Here is a 23,851-nt window from a genome sequence, read left to right as displayed (position 1 = left end):
GAACAATCTACCTCACTCCTCACTTACCAGTTATGAGGTTAACATGACTCCTTTTTAATGGATTTTAGAGGGCTCGTCAATGTTAAATTTATAACGAAAACTCAAGGCCAGATTTGACCCTGCATCTGAGTTCTGATTGGCTTAGGGAGATGAGTGTAATGGAGGAAGGGCATTGGGTAGCCAATTCCAGCTCCCTGTTCCTGTGGGCCAGTTTACACTGGTCCCAGCCTCTGGATGAGTTAGAGCAGCCTTGGAACTGCTCTAACTTATACCAGTGGCGTGTGGCCCATAAGAGAACTTAGTGGAATTTCTTGTGCAAGACAGTAACTGCTCAGCATTGGGAGTAAGGCCCAGTGTGTCCCAGAGACTGGCTAAGTGACTTGCGCAAGGACACAATGAGGTAGTGGCAGAGCCAGGAAGAGAACCTAGGACCTCTGAGTTTTTTCTCTAGCCATTCATCTACATTGCCTCTCAGTGGGAGGATTTTTATGGGCTAGATGTAGGTAGCAGATAAGAGGATAGGTGGGTGGCCTAGTAGAGGGAAGAAGGAAAATTTCAGTGTTCAGTGCTTTGTATTAATGTCAATATTTATTCACTGTGCTTTATGCAGGTGAAGGAGCTGTTCAAATCCATGAGTGTTCCCTACTGTTCACTTGAACTAGACCAGACAGGTGAGGCTCTTCTGCAGTTGAGTTTTTTGTATGCAAATAAATATACTGAAAGTCTGCAAGCACCACAGTCTTTCTTAATATTTCCTGTGACTACTTCCTCATTGGCTGTATCTGCGAACAATGAGATTGCTGTTCTTCCTTGTAGTCTAAAGATGAACTTTTTTTGTATCTCTTCCTCGTGGGGAGCATAGATGTTCTTTTAAAACAGGTGAAACATTTCCTCACCCGCCTCCTCAGAACTGCCTAACACGTTAAAGCTACAGTCCCAAAGGGGATTCACTGCTGTTGTGTGTTTCATTCTGCTATAGCTATGGCTGGGATTTACAGGATGGTGTCGGAAAATGATAGTGATGCCCCCTTCCTCCTATGCTGCTTTTTATTTAATGTTATAGCCCCTATGAGAAAAGGTGAAATAGTAGTGAAATTGCTTTTATATGTACAGTGCTTCTCAAACACATTAAACACAGGTAACTAAATGGAGAGGTGAGACTGTAAGTTCATGTAACAAGCACCTTCATCCATACCTACAGGGCTTGCTTCTGATCTCACTTATGATATTACAGTAACGCAACTCCTCTGACTTCAATGGGTTATTCCTGGCTTACACTGATGTCAGTGAGAGGCATATAAAGTCCCTTGTGTGTACATTACACCCATTTAGATTATCTTTGACTAACCAACTTGCTCACTTTGGCACAGCCGATGATTGAACCCTGACTGTGGAGGCAAATGTGGCTCTAAACCACTTTCATGCTTCCTCTGGTCTCAGCAGAGCCAGAGATTGGGTCATCCCCCTGACACAAGATAGACTATCCACAGGGCTACTCTCATTTATGGTAGTTTAGGCTACAATGGTCCTTTGACCAGGGATCAGTGCAGTGTCACCCAAGCCAGCCCTGACCCATCTCCTGCAATAGGGTTGAGGGATGGCAGAAGCTACTGGCATAAAGCCAACATAGCTGCCCTCTGCAACAGCACAAAGAGCAATTATTGTAGCCATGATCTAGTCTTACGATTTACATCCACTCATCAAGGTGTAGCTTATGCACATCAGCTTTGAATTTGGCCCACTGAACTTGAGTAGGGTGACCAGACAGCAAATGTGAAAAATCGGGACGGGGGAGGGGGGTAATAGGAGCTTATATAAGACAAAGACCCCAAAATTGGGACTGTCCCTATAAAATCAGGACATCTGGTCATCCTAAACTTGAGTCTTTTGGACTCTAAGCAGATGTAACCCATATTGCTGAGGTTCTAGATGATAGGAGTAAAGCAACTGGCACATCATTGTTAAAACGAGGCATTTGTTTTAAGTTGTCTCTTCCGAGATTGTTAGAGTAGTAGTAGAGTAGCTAATTTTTCAATCAAATTCTTTCTTATGTAAAGGTTCTCTTGCTGATTCATGCCAATGCAAATCAGCAGAAAGTTTCTGCTTTGTGACACGGAGAGCAAATTCTTACTTAAATCAACAAAGACATTTGCCTTGAAGTGCATTTCTTAGATCTGCATGGCGAGTACTTGGAGGGTTTACACCTACCACTCTTTCTTACGTAAGCAACAGTTGCTTTTTTTCCTTACACAGACATTAGTCTGAATTCTCAGGCGGGGCCTTAATGTAAATGAGAATCAGGCCCTCCGTGTATTACTCCCTTTTACTCTTGCACTTAATATTGAATTTTGTTTGGCTTTTTAATACTGTAAAGAGTTGCTTGTTTTTTTTATAGTATCAGATTGTTAATGGACCTGTGCAGGGGGCACAAGGGCTGGGGTAAAAGCTCCTTGTGCTTTTCTCCCCTCATCCTGCTCCACTGAGCTACCACAAAGGGGGCAGGCACAGGAGGGTAGAGTCTCTGCACGGGCCAGCAGGTGAGCCCAGACGTGAAGAGAGCACACACTGCATCCATTTCAAGGGGGGCAGAGCTGCAGCGTGCACTCTCTAATAACCCCAGGAAGAATTCCTCCTGGGCTACCATTGCAGCATAGTCCCTCCTTACCCATTCAGTGCAGGGTTGTGCCTTTAAGACACGATCCATCTCAAAGTGCTGTTAACATTAATGTATATTTAGTGACAGGGCGGGGGAGTTTCATATTTTTTTTTAATGTTAGTGTGCCAGATGTGGTCCAATATCATGGCCCAACCAGCTTTTTATGGGTTTTCCTAAAGTTGTGGGCCATATATTCACCTGGTGCAAATTAGCACAGCTCCACTGACATCATAATTTCATTAGAGCTATGCTGGTTTACACCAGCTATGAGAGTGGCCCTAAATGCCCTCTGGCTCAGAGAAGGATCCAAATGTGCTAGATGTGAGATCCAAGACCTGCTTGTGGATGTTGCCCTGAGGAATATGCTAGTTTATCTGAGGGAAAATATTGATTCACCAACTCTCTGCATTATTGTAATTACCATTAATGGAAGAGATTATACTGAGTGTTTGCCAGAACAAACACAGGATATGAAAAGCACTTCTTTGCTTTGTCATTCATCTCTGGCAGTTTGCCCAGTGCAACGAGGGAGTGGCCGAGAAACTATGAATTTATGACTAAGTTTCCCTGGTAGATACTTGGGGTGACTAGAGCTATTTGTATACAATTTGCCTTGTCCAACCAACATATTTTTATCTAATTTCAGAGTATAGTTTTACATGAACATTCTTGAAGCTGTTTAAACTTGTTAAAGGAATACAACATAAGGTTCATTTGTTTAATGTCCACCGAACTCTGGCTTTTCGTAGGGTGTTTTTTTTTGTTTTGTTTCGTTTTTGGCAGGGGGAATGTTCTACCTCAATACAAATCCTGGGAGGTATTCAAAAACTGAGTCCCAGTATTCCTCAGCATGTATCGGTGTCGGCTGCTGTCCTATCCCCTCCACTCAGGAAGGATTAAACACGACTGTTCAGTCCCTTTCCTCATGGCACCATTTATTGGTTGCACTGACAATTTTTAGCAAACCCTGAAATCAAACAGTTCAACATAAATCCAGCAGCCACCCTTCCCTCAACCCGAGGGCTTTCTTGCCAGAGCCTCTCTGCACCTGGCAACATAGGTGCTGGGAGTGCTGCCTCACCCTCAGTCCTGAAGTGGTTTCCATCATTTACAGGGTTTAGTGGCTCTCAGCACCCCCACAATACAAACTGTTCCAGCGCCCTTGCCAGGCAATTCTTCCCCAGTCTTCCTATGGACCAGAAACGGCCAAAGTTACTGACCCTCCGAGCCGCATACAACAATCTTCAGATGTTCAAGACCTAGGGCCCAGCTGCCAGGGCCTGGGGCTTCTGCCCTGCTGGAGGCACCTGCCGGGCACAAGGCTTCAGCCCTGCTCTTGCTGAAGCCCCGGCAGGTGTGCCCTGTGAGGCTGAAGCCCTGCTGGACAGAAGCCCCTTCCCCACCACCCTGCTGCAAGGCAGAGGTCCCGAGCTCTCCCCATCCCCAAGTCTGGTAGGTGGAAAATGGGGGAGGGAGCATGGGGGCCTCCAAGAGTCACACTTTTAACTGTAAAAGAGCCTCATGTGGCTTGTGAGCCACAATTTGGCCACCCTTACTATAGACTATCTTCCTGGGAGTCCCCCTGCCACAGGAGCCAACCTGCTGCTTGGAGCGCTCCCTCTCAGTAGAGCTCTTTCAGCCTTGATAGGAGTCAGGTGCTCATCAGGTAATCACCTGACTTCTTCCTTCCCATGTGCTTCTGATAATTGCCTCCACCAGGCCCAAACACCTTTTCGTAGAGGGGCTCTGCCTCAAACCAGGCTGCCCCTTAAAGGGGCAGACTTTCCTGTTACAGTTGGTTCCTACATAATGTTTCCCCAAAATAAAATATTAAGACTTTAACATAATTAATAACAATACCTAGTGCCAGGTTTCAGAGCAGCAGCCATGTTAGTCTGTATCCGCAAAAAGAAGAACAGGAGTACTTGTGGCACCTTAGAGACTAACAAATTTATTAGAGCATAAGCTTTCGTGGACTACAGCCCACTTCTTCGTGCTTACATGATATGTATTTTCAGAGCACTTTACAGACATTAGTTAATTATTTTTCACAATAGCCTTGTGAGGTAGGTGAGTATCATAGGCACCGACTCCGGGTGTGCTCCGGGGCTGGAGCATCCACGGGGAAAAAAACACTGGGTGCTCAACATCCACCAGTTGCCCCCCGATCAGCTCCTTCCCCGCCCCACCCCCATGCCTCCCACCCGCCGTGGATCAGCTGTTCAGCAGTATGCAGGAAGCGCTGGGGGAGAGGGGCGGAGCAGGGGTGGGGCAGGGCTGGGGCAGAAAGAGGTGAGGCAGGGCCAGGAAGAGGTGGGGTAGGGCCTTCGGGGAAGGGTTACAGTGAGGGCAGGGCTTGGGGTAGAGTAGGTGTTGAGCCCCCCAGGGAAATTAGAAAGTCGGTGTCTCGAGTGAGTATTATCCCTAAGTTACAGAGTAGGAAATGGAAATAGTGAAGTTAAGGGCCAGTTTTCAGTAAGTTGGTCTGTCTGCATATGAGTGCACAATTGTATTTCTCCTTTGTGTGCTCACTACCAGATATGTATGCACATATCCAGGACAGGTGTGTGTCTAGCCATGTGCATGTGCAAACCAGAATTTGCACTGCACATCCTGTAGTCAGGGCTGGCTCCAGGCACCAGCCCACCAAGCTTGTGCTTGGGGCGGCACCTGGAGGGGGGTGGCGCGGTGCAGTGCTCTGGCTCTGGTCGCCGGGGAGAGCGGGGCCACAGCCAGGCTCGCCGCCCTCCCCGCGGCGCTCTGGCCGCCAGGGAGAGCGGAGCCCCGGCTGGGCGCTCTGGCCGCCGGGGAGAGCGGAGCCCCGACCAGGGTTCACCGCCCTCCCCCCGGCGCTCTGGCCGCGCTGAGGGGGGGCGGGAGAGGTGGCCGGCGGCTTTTTTGCCTGGGGCGGCAAAAAAGCCAGAGCCGGCCCTGCCTGTAGTAAGCAGGAGAAGTATGCGCACAGCTAAATTCACACAAGTGCGCGCTGACCAACTTACTGAAAATCAAACCCTACATGACTTGACCAAAGTTACATGGAGCTTCAGGAGCAGAGCTGGTCATAGAACCTGTCATGTGTGCAGACCTTGCCTCTCCTCTGCATTCAGTGCGGTGTCAGATCAGCACTCCCATCATCAGGATTGGAGAATGTTAGTTGTTTCTGCTAATTTGTTATACAGACCTTTTCTATGAACATAAGTGGGTAGTTTTTTTTTTTTCCACTTTGATGTCCAAGAGGGAGGTGCAAATCTCACCCAGCCTTCTGAAAAAGTACTCCACAGAACTGGCTTTCAATCAGTCACATTATCTTTGTCTTTAGTTGGGCATTCTAAGATTACACATAGCACTTTATATGTGAAATAATTTTGGCATTTGAGTTCTATGAAGTCAAAATTTCTGTCATATTTAGGGTTACTATACATCTGGGTTTTCCCGGACATGACCTCTTTTTTTGGTAGTCTGTTCTCTATCTGGGTGGATTTTTCAAATAAGAGGAAATGTCTGGGGGCTAGCGGAGCAGATGCTGCAGCTCAGAAAGAGTAGTCTCCATGCCCCAATCGGTCCCTTCCCTGCATCCGCAGCTGCTGGATCACACCCACCCCACCCCACCCTGGCCTGCCAGGTAAATGGAGCTGCCAAGTGCCTCTCAGCTGTGCTGCTTGCCGCGCTGCAGGGCCTTAGAGCCTGACTGAGAGAGTGACAGGGCCAGGCCAAGGCTCTCTGCCCTGGGATGGGGAGAGGCCCACAGACGTTGACTGATGTGCTGGGGTTGTGTCCTGGTTCTGCACCAGCTGCCCTGCCACTTTGACAGGGAGTGTGACGTTAACCCCCACCTTGAGTGTGAGGCCACAGGTACTCCCTCCAGCACTTCCCCGGTACCTCCTCCAGCACCCTCAAATACCCCTCCCAGGACACCCCCACCCCCTAAATACTCCTCCAGCACCCTCCAACTTAACCTACCCTCTAACTCTCCCCGCCCCCTCCTTGGCAGTGTCCTCTATTTGGGAACGTGAAATATGGTAATCCTAGTCATATTAACAGATGTAACTGAAGGAGGAGTTTTGAAGAAACTAACCAAAAGAGAACCATCCCAAACTTTTAATAAATTTTCATAAAAAACTAATAGATAATGAGGGTTTTTTTTTTCTGGAGAGCTGAGAGAGAAAAATATTGGTAGTAATTTTCTTTAAAACTTAAAAACTTAACCACAGAAAATCTAATTTCCCTGTTTTTTCCTAAATGTATTGTAAAACTGGCAGGAATCCTAGCCGATCAGTTTATTGGATTTCAGCAGACTAAAATATAGCAAGTCATTCTAACTTTGCATGTGACTCATCATCACCTTAGGAAACAGGCTTGCACTGAAGTGTAATCCAGTTCATGGGGAAGTGAGTGATCATTCTTGAGAAACAGAAAGCCCCGCCCCGCTGTGATTTCACTTCACAGTGTAGCCTTCATAAAGGAAGACTTTAGATTGTATTCTTTTCTACTTTATTTCACAGAGGATGGGCAGAAGCTGCAAGACGTACTGTATGAACTAACCATGGAAACTTCAGTACCAATTGTATTTGTGCAACAGAAGCAAATAGGAGATTATGACAAAACCTTAAAGGTAGGAGAAAAAACAATATGAACAGATCTTTTTAACTTTTTAGATTTGAAGGTAAGAATCAGTACAGCTGCAGCCTTCCTTTTAACAGTGTGTAGTTCGAGGGGTTGTTTCAGCCTTGAGTCACAATCACCCTTTTCCGATATTACTGAATGGGAAGCAGGTCCTGGCAGCTAAAACAGAGCAGAGCTCTGAAGGGAGGCTGGGAAGGGGGAGAGGGGAAGGATCTTGATATGGAAAAAGTTGAGAACTACTGATGTAGTAAAGACTCTAAACAGTTTCATAATTTATGTGATGCAAAATGAAACATTCTTTTTTTAAAAAATGTCAAAGCATGACTTACAAAGTATCGTCTCCTCTCCAGATACACTAGACATAAGTGTTATAGTCTCTTCTTATGATGTGTGCTTCATCAAGGATGCTTTTCTCACTAATTATGTTTGATGGTTATCTGATAGCTATTTTGTGATGGCTGTCTAGCCTCAGACAGGGCTGTCGCCATCAGGCAAATAAAAGGATGTGTTTTGGGGAGGAAGAGAGGTGGAGAGAAACAGCACACTTTCCTTTTAAACTTATTTCTATAAACTTGAACAGTGTGAAACAGTATTTCACTGAGTACAATAAATGCTTCCTTCCTAAGCTGTTCTAACAGAAATAGAACTTGAACCCAGCCATAGGGCAAAGGCCATGTTACAAAAGGGGAAACGAATCCAAAGTTTTAGATGCAATGTTCTTTTTTCTGTGGGTTTTGTGTGTTTGGGGTTACATGTTCCCAGCTACTGATGCCACTGATGCTTTCAGGGTTTTGTTTCCATTTTTAAAAAGCAGATTGTGATTATCTAATGCTTTCTACAGCCAAGTCTACACTACTGACTTTTTCCAGCATAGCTATGTTGGTCAGGGGTGTGGATGAGATGTGATCTGTTTCAGAGTAGCAGCCGTGTTAGTCTGTATCCGCAAAAAGAACAGGAGTACTTGTGGCACCTTAGAGACTAATAAATTTGTTAGTCTCTAAGGTGCCACAAGTACTCCTGTTCTTTTTGAGATGTGATCTGTGACTTAAAGAGCTGTGCTGGCAAAAGTGCCTAATGTAGATGCACTACACATGACGTCTGTTCAGTGTGAGAGTCACAATACATCGTATAGGGTAGAATATTAACTCTTTGGAAGATATGATATACTCAGTGAATGAAACTCCAAATAGAGAGAAATTTGTAGTGATTTCAATGAGGCTTTAGGGCATAAGGATGATTTGTGCTCATTTGTCATATGTGTTATTTGTGATATAAATGACAGCACCATAATTTTTGAGATGTTATTTGCTTAGTGTGGGGGTTTTTTTTTGGGGGGGGGGCAGGGAGATGGGTGGAGTATTGCCTGATCTGTTCATTTTTTACTTCCTGATTTTGTTCTATGAATTAGTATTTTCTTAATATGTTTAGCTGATGCATTTGTTCTTTTCATGTACTTTCACATCTTGATCCACGGGGATAATAACCTCGCAATGCAGTGCAAACAGCTAAATCAACAAAAACGTGCTTGGCATGTAATTATAATAGATAGATGCTTGAAGGGGGTCTTGAAATTTAGTCAGTTTAATGAAGTGAGTTAAAAGGTATTTTCAAGTGCTATTCTTGTTCCCTGAATCTCTCTGCCAATTTTGTGGGTTTTGCCATCACGTTTTCCTGTGTTCTTTTTTGTTTTTCAATGATTTTCTCTCCTTGCTGTCGGAAAGAAACAGAACAATAAAGGAAGACAGTAACACTGGACTGGCTCTAACTTTTTTTGCCGCCCCAAGCAGCAAAAAAAAGTTCCACTCCGCCTAACACCCGCCCCCCACAGCGTCGCCCTGCCGAACAGCCCCCGCTGCACTGCCGAACACCCCCCACTGAGCGCCGCCGAACACCCCTGCCGAGCTGCTGAACTCCCGCCGAGCGCTGCGCTGCCGAGCACCCCTCCCCCCCCCCCCCCCCCCCCCGCGGAGCTCCGCACTGCCGAAGCCCCCTGTGCGGAGCATCGTCGAAACCCCCACGGAGTGCCACGCTGCTGAATACCCCCTGCACGGAGCACTGCCGAACCCCTCCCCGTGGAGCACCACGCCGCCAAACACCCCCGCTGAGCTGCTGAACCCCCGCCAAGAACTGCACCGCTGAACACCCCGCCCCCCCCCCGCAGAGTGCCACACTGCCCCCGCGCGGAGCGTCGCCGAAACCCCCACGGAGCACCACGCTGCCAAACACTCCCCCCCGCATGGAGTGATGCCGAACCCCTCCCGGCGGAGCGCCGCGCTGCAGAACACCCCCCCACTGAGCACCGTGCCGCCTGCCCCCCCCCCCCCAAGATTGGCCGCCCCTTACCAGGCGCTGCCCCAAGCACGAGCTTGGTTGGCTGGTGCCTGGAGCTGGCCCTGCACTAATAGACAGTAAACTACGTCTTTTCCTTTCTCTCCACCCCACCCTGATCCATGCATGGCTCTCAATCCCTTCTGCTGAAGAGGGATTCATGCACTTCCCCCTGCTCTGGACGCTGCAGAGGCTTCTCTGCTCAGTCTGGGGTCCATGCAGAAGTAAACAATGGGGTAGGAGGATGCCTGTTATTCCCACTCTGACCTTGCAGAATTTATCTGGAGAAGGTAATTCAGCCCCAGCCTGGCTGTGTTACTGTTCTGTGGAGCTCCACATTCTGAAATGAAGTTTCAGAATTACAAGATGCAAATTTTCTGAAATAGATTTTTTTTTTTTTAGTTTCAAATATTTTTTTCTGTGGGAATGTCTGTCGAAATGACACCTTTTTTTTCTAAATTCTTTGGTTTCAACAAAAATTCTGTCAAAAAGAGTTTTGATGAAAAATTTCCTTCCAGCTTTCTTCTAGTAGCTAACGAGCTCTCAGAAAGCTGTGTGGTTTCAAAGGTGGCTGTGTCCCTTTAACATACGGGGATGTTTATTTAGTATGGAAAGTCATTTGGAGCTATGCCCATGGACACCAGCTGAGGACCTGGTCCTTGCTCACTAAAGGTCTTATCTTGTGCTATTGGGGTCAATGGAAGTGTTGCCTGCAACATCAAGTATCAGGCCTTGTGGGAAAAATCCTTCATTTTTTTACTTAGTCTAAATCCCATTGAAGTGGGGCCCCACAAATTTAATACAATGGCTGATTTTGGACAGAGGGATATGAAGATTAATGGAATGTGCTTTGTAGACTACAGCTGTCCAAATGCATGACTATTAGAGCAGAATAACAACAGCTAATCCTCAAAAAGAGAGCAGAGGCAAATTCATCCCTGGTGCAACTCCATTGACTTCATTTGACTTTCTTGCATTTGTTCCCATGCTTCTGGAATGAAAGCTAAAACTATTATGTCAAACCTCAGGGAAAGCCACGTGCAAAAAACATTAAGTATAGTGTTCTTTTCTAAGAGACAGACTAGTTTATGTAGTTGGTAGAGTGGTAACTGAAGTTTGTTTAAAAACTTTAGGGGATGTTTTCAGGGAGTATGGCATTGCTGAATTTTCCTGCTCAGACATGCTGTGGAAAAAACAATTCTAGAAAAGGGTGGCGGCGAGTGGGGGAATAATTATTTTAAAAACCCCAACAAATTATAGGCCTGTTGAATTCACTCTGTGTCAGCATATTATATAGTATGAACAGGGACTAGGGCTGATTTAATGCAGTACATTGAACTGTTCAGACCAAACCTGCCCAAAAGCAGCAGGTTCATATTTTTGTGTCTATTTAGGAAGCGGAGCTATTGGAGTATGGATTACAAAGATACAACCCTAAGAAGCTAACTGGGAGCAGTGTTTGCAAAATCAAAAAATACCCATTTCTCCCTCCCCCAGCACCTGTTTCTCACTGGAAGTATTCATTTTGTCATTGATTCAGATTTGAGAGCTATGGATAATGCTTTTCTTTGAATAGATTTGTCTCTTTGTTTTCTTCTTTCAGGCACATAAGGAAGGAAAGATTCAAAAACTACTTGAAACAAAGGGACATGATCACGTGCAGGATTCCTATGACTATGATCTCATTGTCATTGGAGGGGGTTCTGGAGGTCTGGCTGCTTCCAAGGTATGAGTGACAAAATGCAAATTTATGAGCCATTGATAATTGAGCAGAATACATCCTGAACATTTCAGGTCTGAATATCTCTAATATTGTAGAGACATCAAATTAATTCTTGTTCTTTTGTGGATCTTCCGGTGCTAGTCCCAGGGGCATGGTATCCTCATTTAAAGAGACAGTTGTTCTGAAGATGAAAAGTATGAAAATGTAACAAAGTGAATATAAAATAAAACTTGACCTTTTTTCCTCTTCAAGAGCTGTTGTTAGAAAATTCTGGGAAAATATCTCGAGAGGTTTTCTTAGCATTTGGATTAAATTGCTGAGAGTATTTTAAAAGCTATTCTGAAATTATTATAAAAAAGTTTTTATTTTTGTCTGAGATTAATATCTACCTGGGAATCTTTCTGTGTGTGTGTGTACATAGACGTTCGTGTGCGCACGCTTTTTTTTTTTTCATTTTTGGATCAGTCATTTTATTTTTAATGGAAGAAGTTGTATAACTTCATAGTTTCACAGAACGAAATCCTGGCCTCACTGAAGTCAGTGGGAGTTTTGCTTAACTAGCTGCGAGTCCCTCATATGATGGAATATAATTAATAACGCATGAGCCAGTTGTGGTCATTCAAGATATCAGGTTTACTAGTTTGAAAAACAAATGCCACTCTTGACATCTACAGATAATGGGCTAAAGTCTGTATTCATGTATACCAGCACAACCACACAGAAGTGCAGAGGATGTGCAGAGATGTAACTGAGGGCAGTATTTGGTGCCGGGAGCCTTTATGTTGCTATAGGACATATCAGATAAATGCAGTAGAAACACATTTTTAAAGGGAGAACCAGATAAATAATGTTGTTAGAAGGATTTTAAAACAAATGGAATGTTGAGAAATTATTTAAGCAATATGACTCGCTGAAGTGGAGAGCATCAGTTCTTTAGCAGTGCCCTCAACTTACCAAATGAAACTGCATCACTTGTAGAAATCTATATGCCTGTTTCCCCCCCCCCCTTTTCCATCTTGAGCATGTAGATTAATCCTGAAGGTTAATGATCACCTGGCCATGCCTTTGCAACTCAATTGTTATTACATAATTAAAAATGACATTGATTTTCAGCAGTGTATGATGCTATCATGTAGTATGGATATAAGTTCTAATATTTAGATATTTGTTTTGTTTAATTTGTTCTCCAGGAGGCTGCCAAGTATGGCAAGAAAGTGCTGGTGCTGGACTACGTTACTCCTACTCCTCAGGGAACTAGATGGGGTAAATTTCTGCTGAATACAGTCATGTTGTTATAAAGGGACATTTCTTATTAAAAAACTCAAATTCTATTTTAGGACAGAGCACATTCATACATAAAACATATTCTATTCCTCTCTTAGGTCTTGGAGGGACGTGTGTAAATGTGGGTTGTATACCTAAAAAACTGATGCACCAGGCAGCTTTGCTAGGACAAGCCTTACAAGATTCACGCAAGTTTGGATGGCAGTTTGAGGAGAAAGGTATAGACATTTTTTAAAAAAGTATCTTTTAATTTTCATGTACCTCATTCAGAACTCTATCCTGCAAGGTGCTGAGCACTCCAGAACCTCTGCTGCAAAGCAATTCAGATTGTGCTAGCTTTAAGAACATGAGTGGTACCATTGAGCAGGGCCGGCTCCAGGCACCAGCCAAGCAAGCTCGTGCTTGGGGCGGCAGATTGTACGAGGCGGCATTCCGCCCAATCCTAGGGCGGCACGGCCGCTTTTTGTTGTTGTTGATGTTCCGCTCCGGCCACCCTGTAGGGGGCAGCGGCGCGGAGGAGGGGAGCACCCTGTAGCAAGCCCGGCAGGGCAGCTCGCGTCTTTCCCTCCCAGCCAACCGTAGTGGCGGGGAACCCTCCCGGCAGGCAGCACGGCGGTCGGGGCCACGTGGCAGCGCCCCGCTGAAGCCCTGGCTGCACCCCTTCTCTCTCTCCCCTCCCCCCCGACTCCCTCCTGCTCCCCTGTGTGCAGCGCAGGGAGTCCCCCTGCACCCTGGCTCCGGCCACGCCACAGGTTTTTTTTTTTTTTTTTTTTTTTTTTTTTTTTTGCTTGGGGCGGCAAAAAAGCCAGAGCTGGCCCTGCCATTGAGTTCAGTGGGATGACACACATGCTTAAATACATTGCAGGATCAGGACCGGAGTGCTCAGCATCAGGTCCTCAGTGGTGTAGTGTGAATTTTTATAGCCCCTTGATTCCTTCCAACTTTAATATAATGAACCCTACATGTCCATATATGTGGGTCTGGTTTTGATGCAGGCATGCTCCCGTAAGTGGGAATATGCCGAGGCAATTCTCAAAGAGACGTAACCTGTTCATGTTTTAACAGACACCTGCTCACAACAGTTGTCAGCAGAATAATATTGATACTGAGATAAAGCTACAAGCTTCAAGGGTTAAAAAAAAATAGGAAATGACAAGATGTTGAATGGCTTGGTTGGAGCCCACTGATAGCAAAATGCTTGCCTGCCACTGTTGTTGCAGCCATGTGGTAAGCACTGTAGGTCAGACTTACCGCTACCTTATTCCAACTTTCTGCTGGTGTAACTCATTAGATTTCAGGGGGTACACCGGGGTGAAACAGGAGTAACACAGTGGTGAATTGGGTCCTGTGTGACTGCTGTTACATGAGAGTCCTGTGGAATGCTGGGGAAAATGTGGGATAGACAGGTTAAAAGCTGGACATCTTTTTGTTTCTTCAGCAGTCAAACACAGCTGGGAGACGATGACAGAAGCTGTTCAGAATTACATTGGCTCTCTCAACTGGGGCTACAGGGTGTCTTTGAGAGAGAAGAAGGTCACATATGAGAATGCTTTTGGAGAATTTGTTGGGCCGCACACAATTAAGGTACTGAATAGCAATGTGTCCTCTAGCCCTTCTTTACTATTTTTGGACAAAGATGCTTTTCTGACACACAACAATCTTCTTGTTGGTAAGAGTGTGAAATACAAACTGTGTCTTGTTGCTTTGCATATAGGCAACAAATAACAAAGGAAAAGAGAAATTTTACACAGCAGAGAAATTTCTGATTGCCACTGGTGAAAGGCCGCGCTACCTGGGTGTCCCTGGAGACAAGGAATACTGCATTAGCAGGTAAAAATGGGCAAGAATGCAGAATAATCCACTATGCCTATTTTAAAATGGTCTCCTATGGTATGAGTGCTGCAGGTTGTAAGAGAGTAGGGGTGCTGAGCATGGTGCATCATTACTCATGGCCCTGTAAAGTAACACAAGTGGAGGAGAATGGCCATGGCAGAATAATGGACCAGCAAGAACACCAGACCTAGCGTACATCACGAGGCTGTGAGCACTTAGCTATGAGACATGTTTCATGCGACCCTTTGGTAGTACTGCTCCTGGCTGACAGCAGCAGTAATTGAGGATGCCATAAATGAGAGTGCCAGAATGCCCATAATTTGCATTAATTCATCAGGCCTATCTCCATCCCCATCCCCATCCCCATCCCCATCCCCATCCCCATCGCACTCATTTCCTCCCTATTCGCCTGCGCCCGGTTCAGTGCAGCTGTAGTGGTTTGTTCAAGTCGAGGAGCACTGTACACTTAGAGGAAGCCTCTCTGCACGAGTGCTGAGGAAATCCTGAGTCTGAAAGTGTTTCCACTTCTACAAGTCAGCAGTCTGTATAAACACATGCAGCGAGCTGAAGTACTGTTGACCCAAGAAATACTAGAGTTTTTGTTGTGAAACCACATGAAATTTGCCGGTCTTCTTGTCTTGTTACAACCTTGAAACTCAATCCAGGTTTCCAAAGAAGTTCATAAAATTTCATGAATTTTAGGGGTAAACGCGAACCGATTTATGACTCTGTGAAAGCCATACAAAACTTGTGGCTTTGCAAGGTTTTAACACACATCCAGGTGAAATGCAGTGGTTTCAACTGAGTTTAGCTTTTAGGTTCTTTGGTGCATGGAACCAAAAACAAAAATTATGGGCATGCAAACCTATGTGAGTCAAAACAAATAAAAGGTTTGAATAAACTCCTATGAATGGAAACTGCCAAATTTCACACTTCTCTACTAACAGGAAGTGGTGAGAGTGGACATCTTTTTTATATATATTACATACAAAAAACTGTTGAAAGAACATTAAGATTGCGAAGTCAAGCAGGCACTCAGGAGTTAGGAAATGCCAGAATAGTTTGCCTGTCAATCTCAATCTGGTCCCTTTGTGTGCATGCATTATAATACAGACTTTAATTACATGATCACATTGTTTTTTCCCCAGTAGCTTTTTTAGGGAGAATCCTGCTCAGCCCCTGCAGTCCTGGGCTGGAGCATGTTTATTATAGACGGAATCCTTGGAGAATTTAGCCGCCAAACTCTAACAAATCTCTACTAAGCATGTGGAATGCATCCATTGCCAGATTTCAAGCCATTGCTCTCAAACTTCATTGCACCGTGACCCCCTTCTGACAACAAAAATTACTACACGACCCCAGGAGCAGGGACCAAAGCCTGAGTCCACCCAGGCCCCTCTGCCTGGGGTGAAGGGGGGCAATTCCAAAGCCTGTTGGGGACAAAACTGAAGCCCAAGGGTTTCTGCCTGAGGCCAGGGGCCTGTAACCAGAGCCCTGCCACCCAGGGCTGAAGCCCTTGGGCTTTGGCTTTGACCCCGGGTGGTTGGGCTTGGGCTTTGGCCCTGGGTGGTGGGGCTCGGGCTTTGGCCACAGGCTTCAGCAAGTCTAATGCCACCCCGGCGACCCCATTAAAACGGGGTCACGACCCACTTTGGGGTCCCGATCCATAGGTTGAGAACCGCTGCTCTAAAGCATGGTGGAGCTAAAGCCTCTCCACAAAACAGTTGAAAGAAGTTATTTTGCCCATATTAAAAATTACGTTTTCCAACTTTCTTTCTTGGAAACAGTTGAACTGTATTTGCTGAAACATTTTAAAAAAAAAAAAAAAAATCCAGCCTGAAGCACACACTCATGTTGGAAAACTTCAGCCCAAACAGTTAAAGTTTAGCAAACTTATATATAACTGTAAATAGGGGCTTTTAACAGGAAGCAGCAGGAAACCTTAATTACGTGTGGACCCTATTAGCCCCACCTATAGTTATGGTTTGTGCACATTTGTTTTATTTGCATATTGGTTGTATTTTTAATATTCTGTACAACACTGAATAAAATAAAATCTTCAAAAAAGTCCAGATGGTACATTTATCTACATACTGAACCTTCTTCCTTGTGAACAGTTAACTCATTGCAACACCATTTGCAATGAGATTCAAATTTAAGAAAAGCAGACACTAAGATCTGCGCAGCTGCTTATACTTTATTGTAAACAATCCATAATTTTTTTTTTGTAATTTGGACAAACTGAGAGGCAAACTAGAGTATTCCACATTCATTTTTGATGCTCCTAATTAGAACTTCTCTGCCACGTGTTGACCTCAGATTCCAATTATGTACATAGTGAATTCCTAGTTCTAAAGATTTCCTATTTTCGCTATAGAAAAATAGCTATCGGTTGTAAAGAATTGTCTTAAATAGTCTGTCTAATTTAATATGTTTTATTTTTTTCAGTGATGATCTCTTCTCTCTGCCTTACTGTCCAGGGAAGACCCTGGTGGTCGGAGCTTCCTACGTTGCCCTTGAATGTGCTGGATTTCTTGCAGGTCTTGGTTTGGATGTAACTGTAATGGTACGATCCATCCTTTTAAGAGGATTTGATCAGGAAATGGCAAACAAAATTGGGGAACATATGGAAGAACATGGAGTCAAGTTTATTAAAGAGTTTGTGCCAACTAAGGTAAGCCTTTTCATTGGAACATTTGAAAGCGGTATATAAACATAAATGAAAGCAATCTTCAGATTATAGTATTTTAAGAAACATGAATTATCTAATCTTAATGACAACAAAAAAGTTTAATCCGTATTATTGGATATGCTAAAACATATGTAAGGTTAATTTTTATTACCTTGTAACTGACTGTAGTTTTCAATTAGATAAAGTTTATAAAAATCAATCTAGTTTTATTATTTAAATTGTCTGAGGTTTTAAAATTCTTTATAAGAATTAGATTCTTTAGCCTCCTGTGCTAAACATATTGTTGGAAATGAAGGTCCTGATTCTGCAAACATTTAATGCACATGCTTAACTTTGACTATGTGAATAGTTCCAGTGAAGTTAGCAGCACTATTCACATACTCAGAGTTAAGCATATGCATAAGTTTTTGCAGAACTGGGGCCAATGCATCGAAAGCATTCACATTACATGAGGCTAAACTGAATGCCAGTTTCAGTTTGTAACATTCTGAGCCTCCAAATGCTTACTGCAGTACCTAATGTTTACTACTCAGTAGAGTCAAGGGAGCTATCCTTGGATATTAACTACTAAGTATGGTAGTAAGTATTTGCAGCATAATGCCTTAAATATGCAAGGTGACAAGAAAATTCTTTTCACTGTGCAATAAAAAGAAGAATGTTTATCTGATTATTTTATTGAAAATAGTGTAAAAAAGTCAAATACCAACCACCTTGCAGTTTAGTCCCCAATCCTGCAAATAATTACACGTGTCTATCTTTACTCATATGTAGTGTTTGCAGGATGGGGATCCCCAGATATGGACTCCTGCACTTGTGGCTTTAACGGAACTATGTGTGGGCATTGGGATCCACACCATAAGATGCCAATGCAGGACTGGGGCCTAACTGTAAAAATATACAATTGTATCTTTACAGTGTAAGATAATGGTTAAAATAAGGCAACAAAAAGGTCCTGATTTGGCAAAGCACGTAAGCACATGCTTAACTTTGACTTTATGCATATGAGTAAGCCTGGTAAAGTTTAAGCATATTCTTAGATGAATTAAGGCCATAAAAAGGACCCATTATACTACATATAGAGCTTTTTTGTCCTTTATGTAAAGTTACTATCAAAGACCAGGGCGGGTGCCAACAGAACTTTGCTTAATGATTAGGGTTTAATTATTATAAAACGGGAAAGGAATTACGAAACAACTTCCATTAGGTGCTAAGCCAATACATTATAATGTTTTAGGTGTTCAAGGATTAAAAATTAAATAAAATGCATTCCATTCTTTTCACTCTTAGCTCACCGGGGGGTAGGCTTAAAAAACAAGTGTGTGTGTGTGTGTGTGGGGGGGAATTGCCAATTTCTATTGTGTAAACTCACCCTGTTCTCATAAAGGATAAGAGATTTATCCCGAAAGGTTAGAGTGGAGATTGCAAGGAATTTTCTGTTCTTATTCATGCATAAACTGTAGCAATCCCTAGGCATATGAAAAAGAGAGAGCCAAATATTTAGCTTCTAATTGCTCCATATTTAGTGCAGCAGTTTTTATTGGACCCGATCCTACAAGATGCTGAGCCTTCCTGCAAAGTGCTGAGTACTCTCCACTCCCATTGAAGTCACAAGTGCTCAGCACACTGCAGGATTGAGCCCATTCTGCATTACTTGCAGAATATATTTTTGACTGTTGCATACTGTGTCTCTGCTACCTTGCCATTGACTTCAGTGGGAGCCGGATTCAGCCCTGTATCCATTCAGGAATATCCTTTGACATTAAAGTCTCAGATGGTTGGGCAGATTTTCAGCAGCCATCTTCCTTGTTTTTCTTTTTGGCACTGTGTTTGAAGTTATGTACATTCCATTTTAGTATCAAGCCTTGTGTTGACTGTTGTGAGACAGCGGATGCATCAACCTAACCTGGTTTTCAAACTGTGCGTCGCGACCCAGTACTGGGTTGCGGAACGTAAGGCACTGGGTCGCTGTGGCTCTGGTGAGCACCGCCGACCGGGCTGTTAAAAGTCCCGTCAGTGGTGCTGCCCAGCTAAGGCAGGCTAGTCCCTACCTGTTCCGACACCGCACTGCGCCCCAGAAGTGGCCAGCAGCAGGTCTGGCTCCTAGGTGGGGGGGGCCACGGGGCTGCGCATGCTGCCCCGCCCTGAGCACCAGCTCCGCACTCTCATTGGCTGGTTCCCGGCCAATGGGAGCTGGGGGTGGCAGTGCCTGCAGGCGAGAGCCATGCAGAGCCGCTTGCGTGCCTCCGCCTAGGAGCCGGACCTACTGTTGGCCGCATCCGGGGCGCATCATGGTCCGTGGTGCCAGGACAGGCAGGAAGCCTGCCTTAGCACCCCTGCTGCACCACGGACCAGGAGCTGCCCAAGGTAAGCCCGCGTCCCTGCCCCAGCCCTGACCCCCCCCCCCAACCCAGAGCCCCCTCCTGCACCCCAAACCCCTCATCCCCAGACCCACCCCAGACCCTTCACCCCCAGTCCAGAGCCCTGACCCCCTCCCACACCCAACCCCCTGCCCCAGCCCAGAGCCCCCTCCAACACACTGAACCTCACCCTGCAGCCCTCACCCCCGCACTCCAACCCTTTGTCCCAGCCCTAAGCCCCTCCCACAGCCCAAACCCCTCATCTCCAGCTCCATTGGGTCGCAGGCATCAACAATTTTCTTCAACTGGGTCGCCAGAAAAAAAGTTTGAAAACCATTGCCCTAAATAATACTGTGCTGATTCAATGCAACCTGTAAAATGGGTCCAGTGGCACAGAGATTTTAAGAAATTGTTAGGAAAAAATTGCCTTTTCTGTGCCTAAATACTGTAATATAAAATAATCACGAGAACAGTTGTTACAGTTTATTATTTTGGGTTGCTAGGTAATTATGCAGTAAAACTGTCCCTGAAAATTTCATACCATGGTAAAGGGCTAGATTGTGTTTTATAAACCGCCCCAGGTCAGAGGCAGCATGGAGCCTCACGGCCTCTGGGGAAGCACAGAAAGGGATTGTACTTTAGGAGGCACAGTCTTTCACATGGCTCAGAGTGAAAAGGAGGTGTGGCACTACAGAGAACCACTGCATGGATTTGCAACCTAAATAGATTCAGAGTCTGTTCTTTAATTTTGTTTGATTAAATGTTAGTTTCCCTTTGGTGAGAGCAGATCCTATGTATTCATCAAAGGAAAGAAAGTGCCATGGAAAAGATTGTGATATATTTTGCTTTTGAAGTGTCCATAGGATCATTCTCAGCATGGAGACCTAGCTGCAATTAAATACACAATTTCTGTCTTTCACTCTGTTATGCTAGGGTGAAAACAGCTGCAGCCTTAGCATTTTACTCCTGCATATCTCCCATTTGGAAAGTAAAGCTTAATTTTCAAATATTGTAGGTCGAACGGATTGAGGAAGGAACTCCTGGCAAATTGAAAGTCATAGCCCAGTCCACAGACGGCAGGGAAATAATTGAAGGGGAATACAACACTGTAAGTAATTCATAATGGTGCCTTCACATTGATAAAGAAGAGCATGGAAAAACCTTTCAGTGAACATTAAGATTTAGAGCTGCTGGAGAGATCTTCTGGAGATTGAAGTGGTTTTTATTATTCAGGCCTTGTCTACACTACTGCGGTAAGTTGACTTATTCATGTAGCTGGAGTTGACATAGCTTAAGTCAACTTACCGCGGTGTCTATGCTCTTCCATTGACTTACCTTATTCTTCTCATTCTGGTGGAGTACCTGAGTCGACTGGAGAGCGCTCTGCGGTCGATTTTAGCGGGTCTTCATTAGACCTGGTAAATGGATTCCTGTTGCATTGATTGCAGCAGCACTGATCCCCGGTAAATATAGACGTGGCCTCAATGTCAAGATGTGTTTCCTGTATATCTGCAACAGATGGTGAGTAAAATTTGCAAAAGCACTTAAATGGCATAAGAGCATGAGTCCCACTGACTTTCAAGGGAACTTGGGCTGCTTGAGCCACTTAGGTGCTTTGAAAACTTTACTCATTAGGTTTTAGGGAGTACAGGGGTCTGCACGTGTGGAGCCACTTGCAGGATTTGGCCCTAAGGAGTTACCCACGATAAACTATTGGTAAAGGAGGATACATAATGGCTTCTACTACAGCTGCAGCATGCTACTGCAATATTAGCATACAACAGATGGACTCTGTAAAAAACAGACACAAGTAAACCTGGTCCCTTCTCAAGACCAACTGGTGAAACAACACTTACATGAAATCACCCAATGTCTAATGCAGTGGTCCCCAAACTTTTTACCTCATGCCTCCCGCTTGCTCCTGTCCATGTTTCCACCCTCCCCCCCGGGACTGGGAGCGGGGCCACGACTGTGTGTGTGGGGGGAAGAGGGGGAGGGAGGGAGAATGTGGACAGGAGTAAGAGGGCTAAGGCTGGGGCAAAGCTGGGGGTGGGGCCAAGAGTGGAGCCCTGGGCGTGGGGCTGGCGGCTGGAACCCCAGGTACAGGGCAGGCAGCAGGGCATAGGGTCGGCAGTGGGGTGCGGAGCCAGTAGCCAGTGCTGAGGTCAGGAGCGAAGGTGGATGGAGCTCCCTCCTCGCCCCCTGTGGGGGATGACCTGGGCCCCAGCCACCCCTTCCCCCGAACATTCCTCTGCGCCCCCCGAGGGGCGGGACATGCCCCACAGTTTGCTGACCTCTGGCCTAATGGCTAGGCTAAAGGACAGCTAGGGAAAGCTATACTTATTTATATAATGACAAAACTAAAATAGTATATTTGTGTGTGTGTGTGTGTATTATATATATTTGATTGTTGCCCTTTTCCCCTCACTTTTTTGCATGCCACTCATTTTCTTAGGCCCTGATCCTGAAAAGACTTATGTACACAAAGTCAATGAGACTACTTACAGTGCATAAAGTTAAGCCTTGTGAGATCCGGGCCTTGGATTATAAGTGCTTGATGGCACAGACTTGTCTACCTCAATGTATGCACAGAGCCTCTGTGTATCTCAGTGTATCACACTGGGGCCTCTGGGTACTACCATAATACAAATGTTTAATAATAATTGTGCTGTGTGACATTAATTACTGACTTCCCTTTTTTTCTGACTTATGCTAGTGGGAAGCCCAGGTCTCAAAACTTGAGCCATCTCTTCATAGAGAAAGCTGCTGATTTCCCACCACCAATACCCCTCCACTGACTATATCACCTTGACCTCTCCTTCTCGAGGGCTGTCATCCCATTTAGGACCAATGAGCTGATGTGTCAGCTCAGTTAAGAATGTAATCAGTTACTCTGCTGGAGAACTAAATTTAGCTGAACCGTCTGGTAGTATTACATATCTGATGTGCTCAGTCACCCAGCAGGGATGAGAGGGAGTTTTTGAACGTGTCTTCAACAGTTCTTAGTGGTTGGATGTGTGACATTGTGAGGGCTGAAGCAACTCCTTGATCATAGTTGCAGATCTTGAGGGACCCTTTTTTGGGAATCTACCATGCTCAAAGAGGTGGCCAGTTGATGGGATAGGTGAAGAATTTCACCTGGCCTGGCCAACATTCTGAGCAGATGCTTGTGTGGAGGTAAGAGATAAGTCCTCTTTGAGAATCATCTTGCTTAGGGGACATATCTAGATATAGCTGCTTGGGCTTCCAGAGCCAAAACAAAAAGAGGGGACCGTTTTGCTCTCTTCTTATTTGCCAATGCCTTTGAGTTTCTTAATTAAGGAAGCCTTTCATTAAAGAACTGTTGCAGAGTCACGTCTTGATTTTTTTTTAAAAAGTGTCATCATATCTGTATCACAGATGAGAGAATGGAGAGACAGGATCTGATCTGCATTTGGGGATGTTTTCTTGAGGGAAGATATTTAGCTGGGCTTAATGCTAAAAATATCAGCTGGCACCATTAGCTCATGAAAGAGGCAGGGATTGTCTCTAACTTGGTGCTTGTGCAATGCTTTGCACAGTGGGATTCTGATTGGGCCTCTGGCTACTACCATAATACAAATAACATATAATAACAGATAAGTATGCAAATGCCCTTCCATGCTCTTAGGAAATCACTAATATGTGCGTTGATGTTTTTCAGGTGTTGTTAGCAGTAGGAAGGGATGCATGCACAAGAACAATCGGCTTAGACAAAGTCGGAGTGAAGATCAATGAAAGGTAAGGACAAACTTTGCTATGATTTACTATTGCAACATTAGTTATATAAGACATAAAAGATTTAATTTTTGAGACCCTTATTTTTCTTTCCATTTCACTTATATGGCAGTAGAAAACCTCTTAGCAGATAGCCGCCCTTTACTAAATAAACAAAATGGACAAACTCGGCAGTAATGCAAACATAGTCTGTTTTACCTAGGTTCTTATACAGCCCTTGTCATCATGGCATCTCTCACCGCCTTCCAGCAGTGCATTAAGCAGCGTGACTAGCATCTGTCACATGGTTCATTCTTTCTCTCATCCTCTCCCCAGGGGGAGAATTGTGTCTGCACTGTAGTGTTTTAGTAGGGGTTTGTTTGTTAGATTTTTTTGTTTGTTTCTTTTTTAATGTACATGCTACTGTGTGTTTAAGTGAGAAAGCAAGGTTGAAGAAATGCACCTTGCCCTTCAAGTGGAAGGTAATGAGGTGTGTGATGGTCCTTAGTTCTTGGGGGAGTTCATTCCACAGTGTGGAACTGGCCCCCTCAAAAAATATCCTTTCTCTTGTACAGACAAGCTTCTCCCTCACTGTAGGGAGCATGTTGTGCCAGAGGAGT

At 44.8% G+C, this 23,851-nt stretch overlaps 1 protein-coding gene across 1 annotated transcript in view; it reads left to right on the top strand.

Moving 5' to 3' along the window:
* Positions 1-23,851, top strand: part of TXNRD1 (thioredoxin reductase 1) — a 61,286-nt gene that overhangs the window by 15,946 nt on the left and 21,489 nt on the right. Inside the window, exons 3-12 of the mRNA XM_054033032.1 lie at positions 611-671; positions 7,159-7,268; positions 11,211-11,333; positions 12,521-12,593; positions 12,713-12,832; positions 14,053-14,198; positions 14,329-14,444; positions 16,896-17,121; positions 20,512-20,604; positions 23,179-23,255. Coding sequence (XP_053889007.1) covers positions 611-671; positions 7,159-7,268; positions 11,211-11,333; positions 12,521-12,593; positions 12,713-12,832; positions 14,053-14,198; positions 14,329-14,444; positions 16,896-17,121; positions 20,512-20,604; positions 23,179-23,255 — 1,145 coding nt within the window. The remainder of the gene's footprint in view (positions 1-610; positions 672-7,158; positions 7,269-11,210; positions 11,334-12,520; positions 12,594-12,712; positions 12,833-14,052; positions 14,199-14,328; positions 14,445-16,895; positions 17,122-20,511; positions 20,605-23,178; positions 23,256-23,851) is intronic.

The sequence above is a fragment of the Malaclemys terrapin genome, chromosome 1 (assembly GCF_027887155.1).
Source record: "Malaclemys terrapin pileata isolate rMalTer1 chromosome 1, rMalTer1.hap1, whole genome shotgun sequence".
NCBI classification, from domain to species: Eukaryota; Metazoa; Chordata; order Testudines; family Emydidae; genus Malaclemys; species Malaclemys terrapin.
This window is presented reverse-complemented; position numbering and strand designations above follow the sequence as displayed.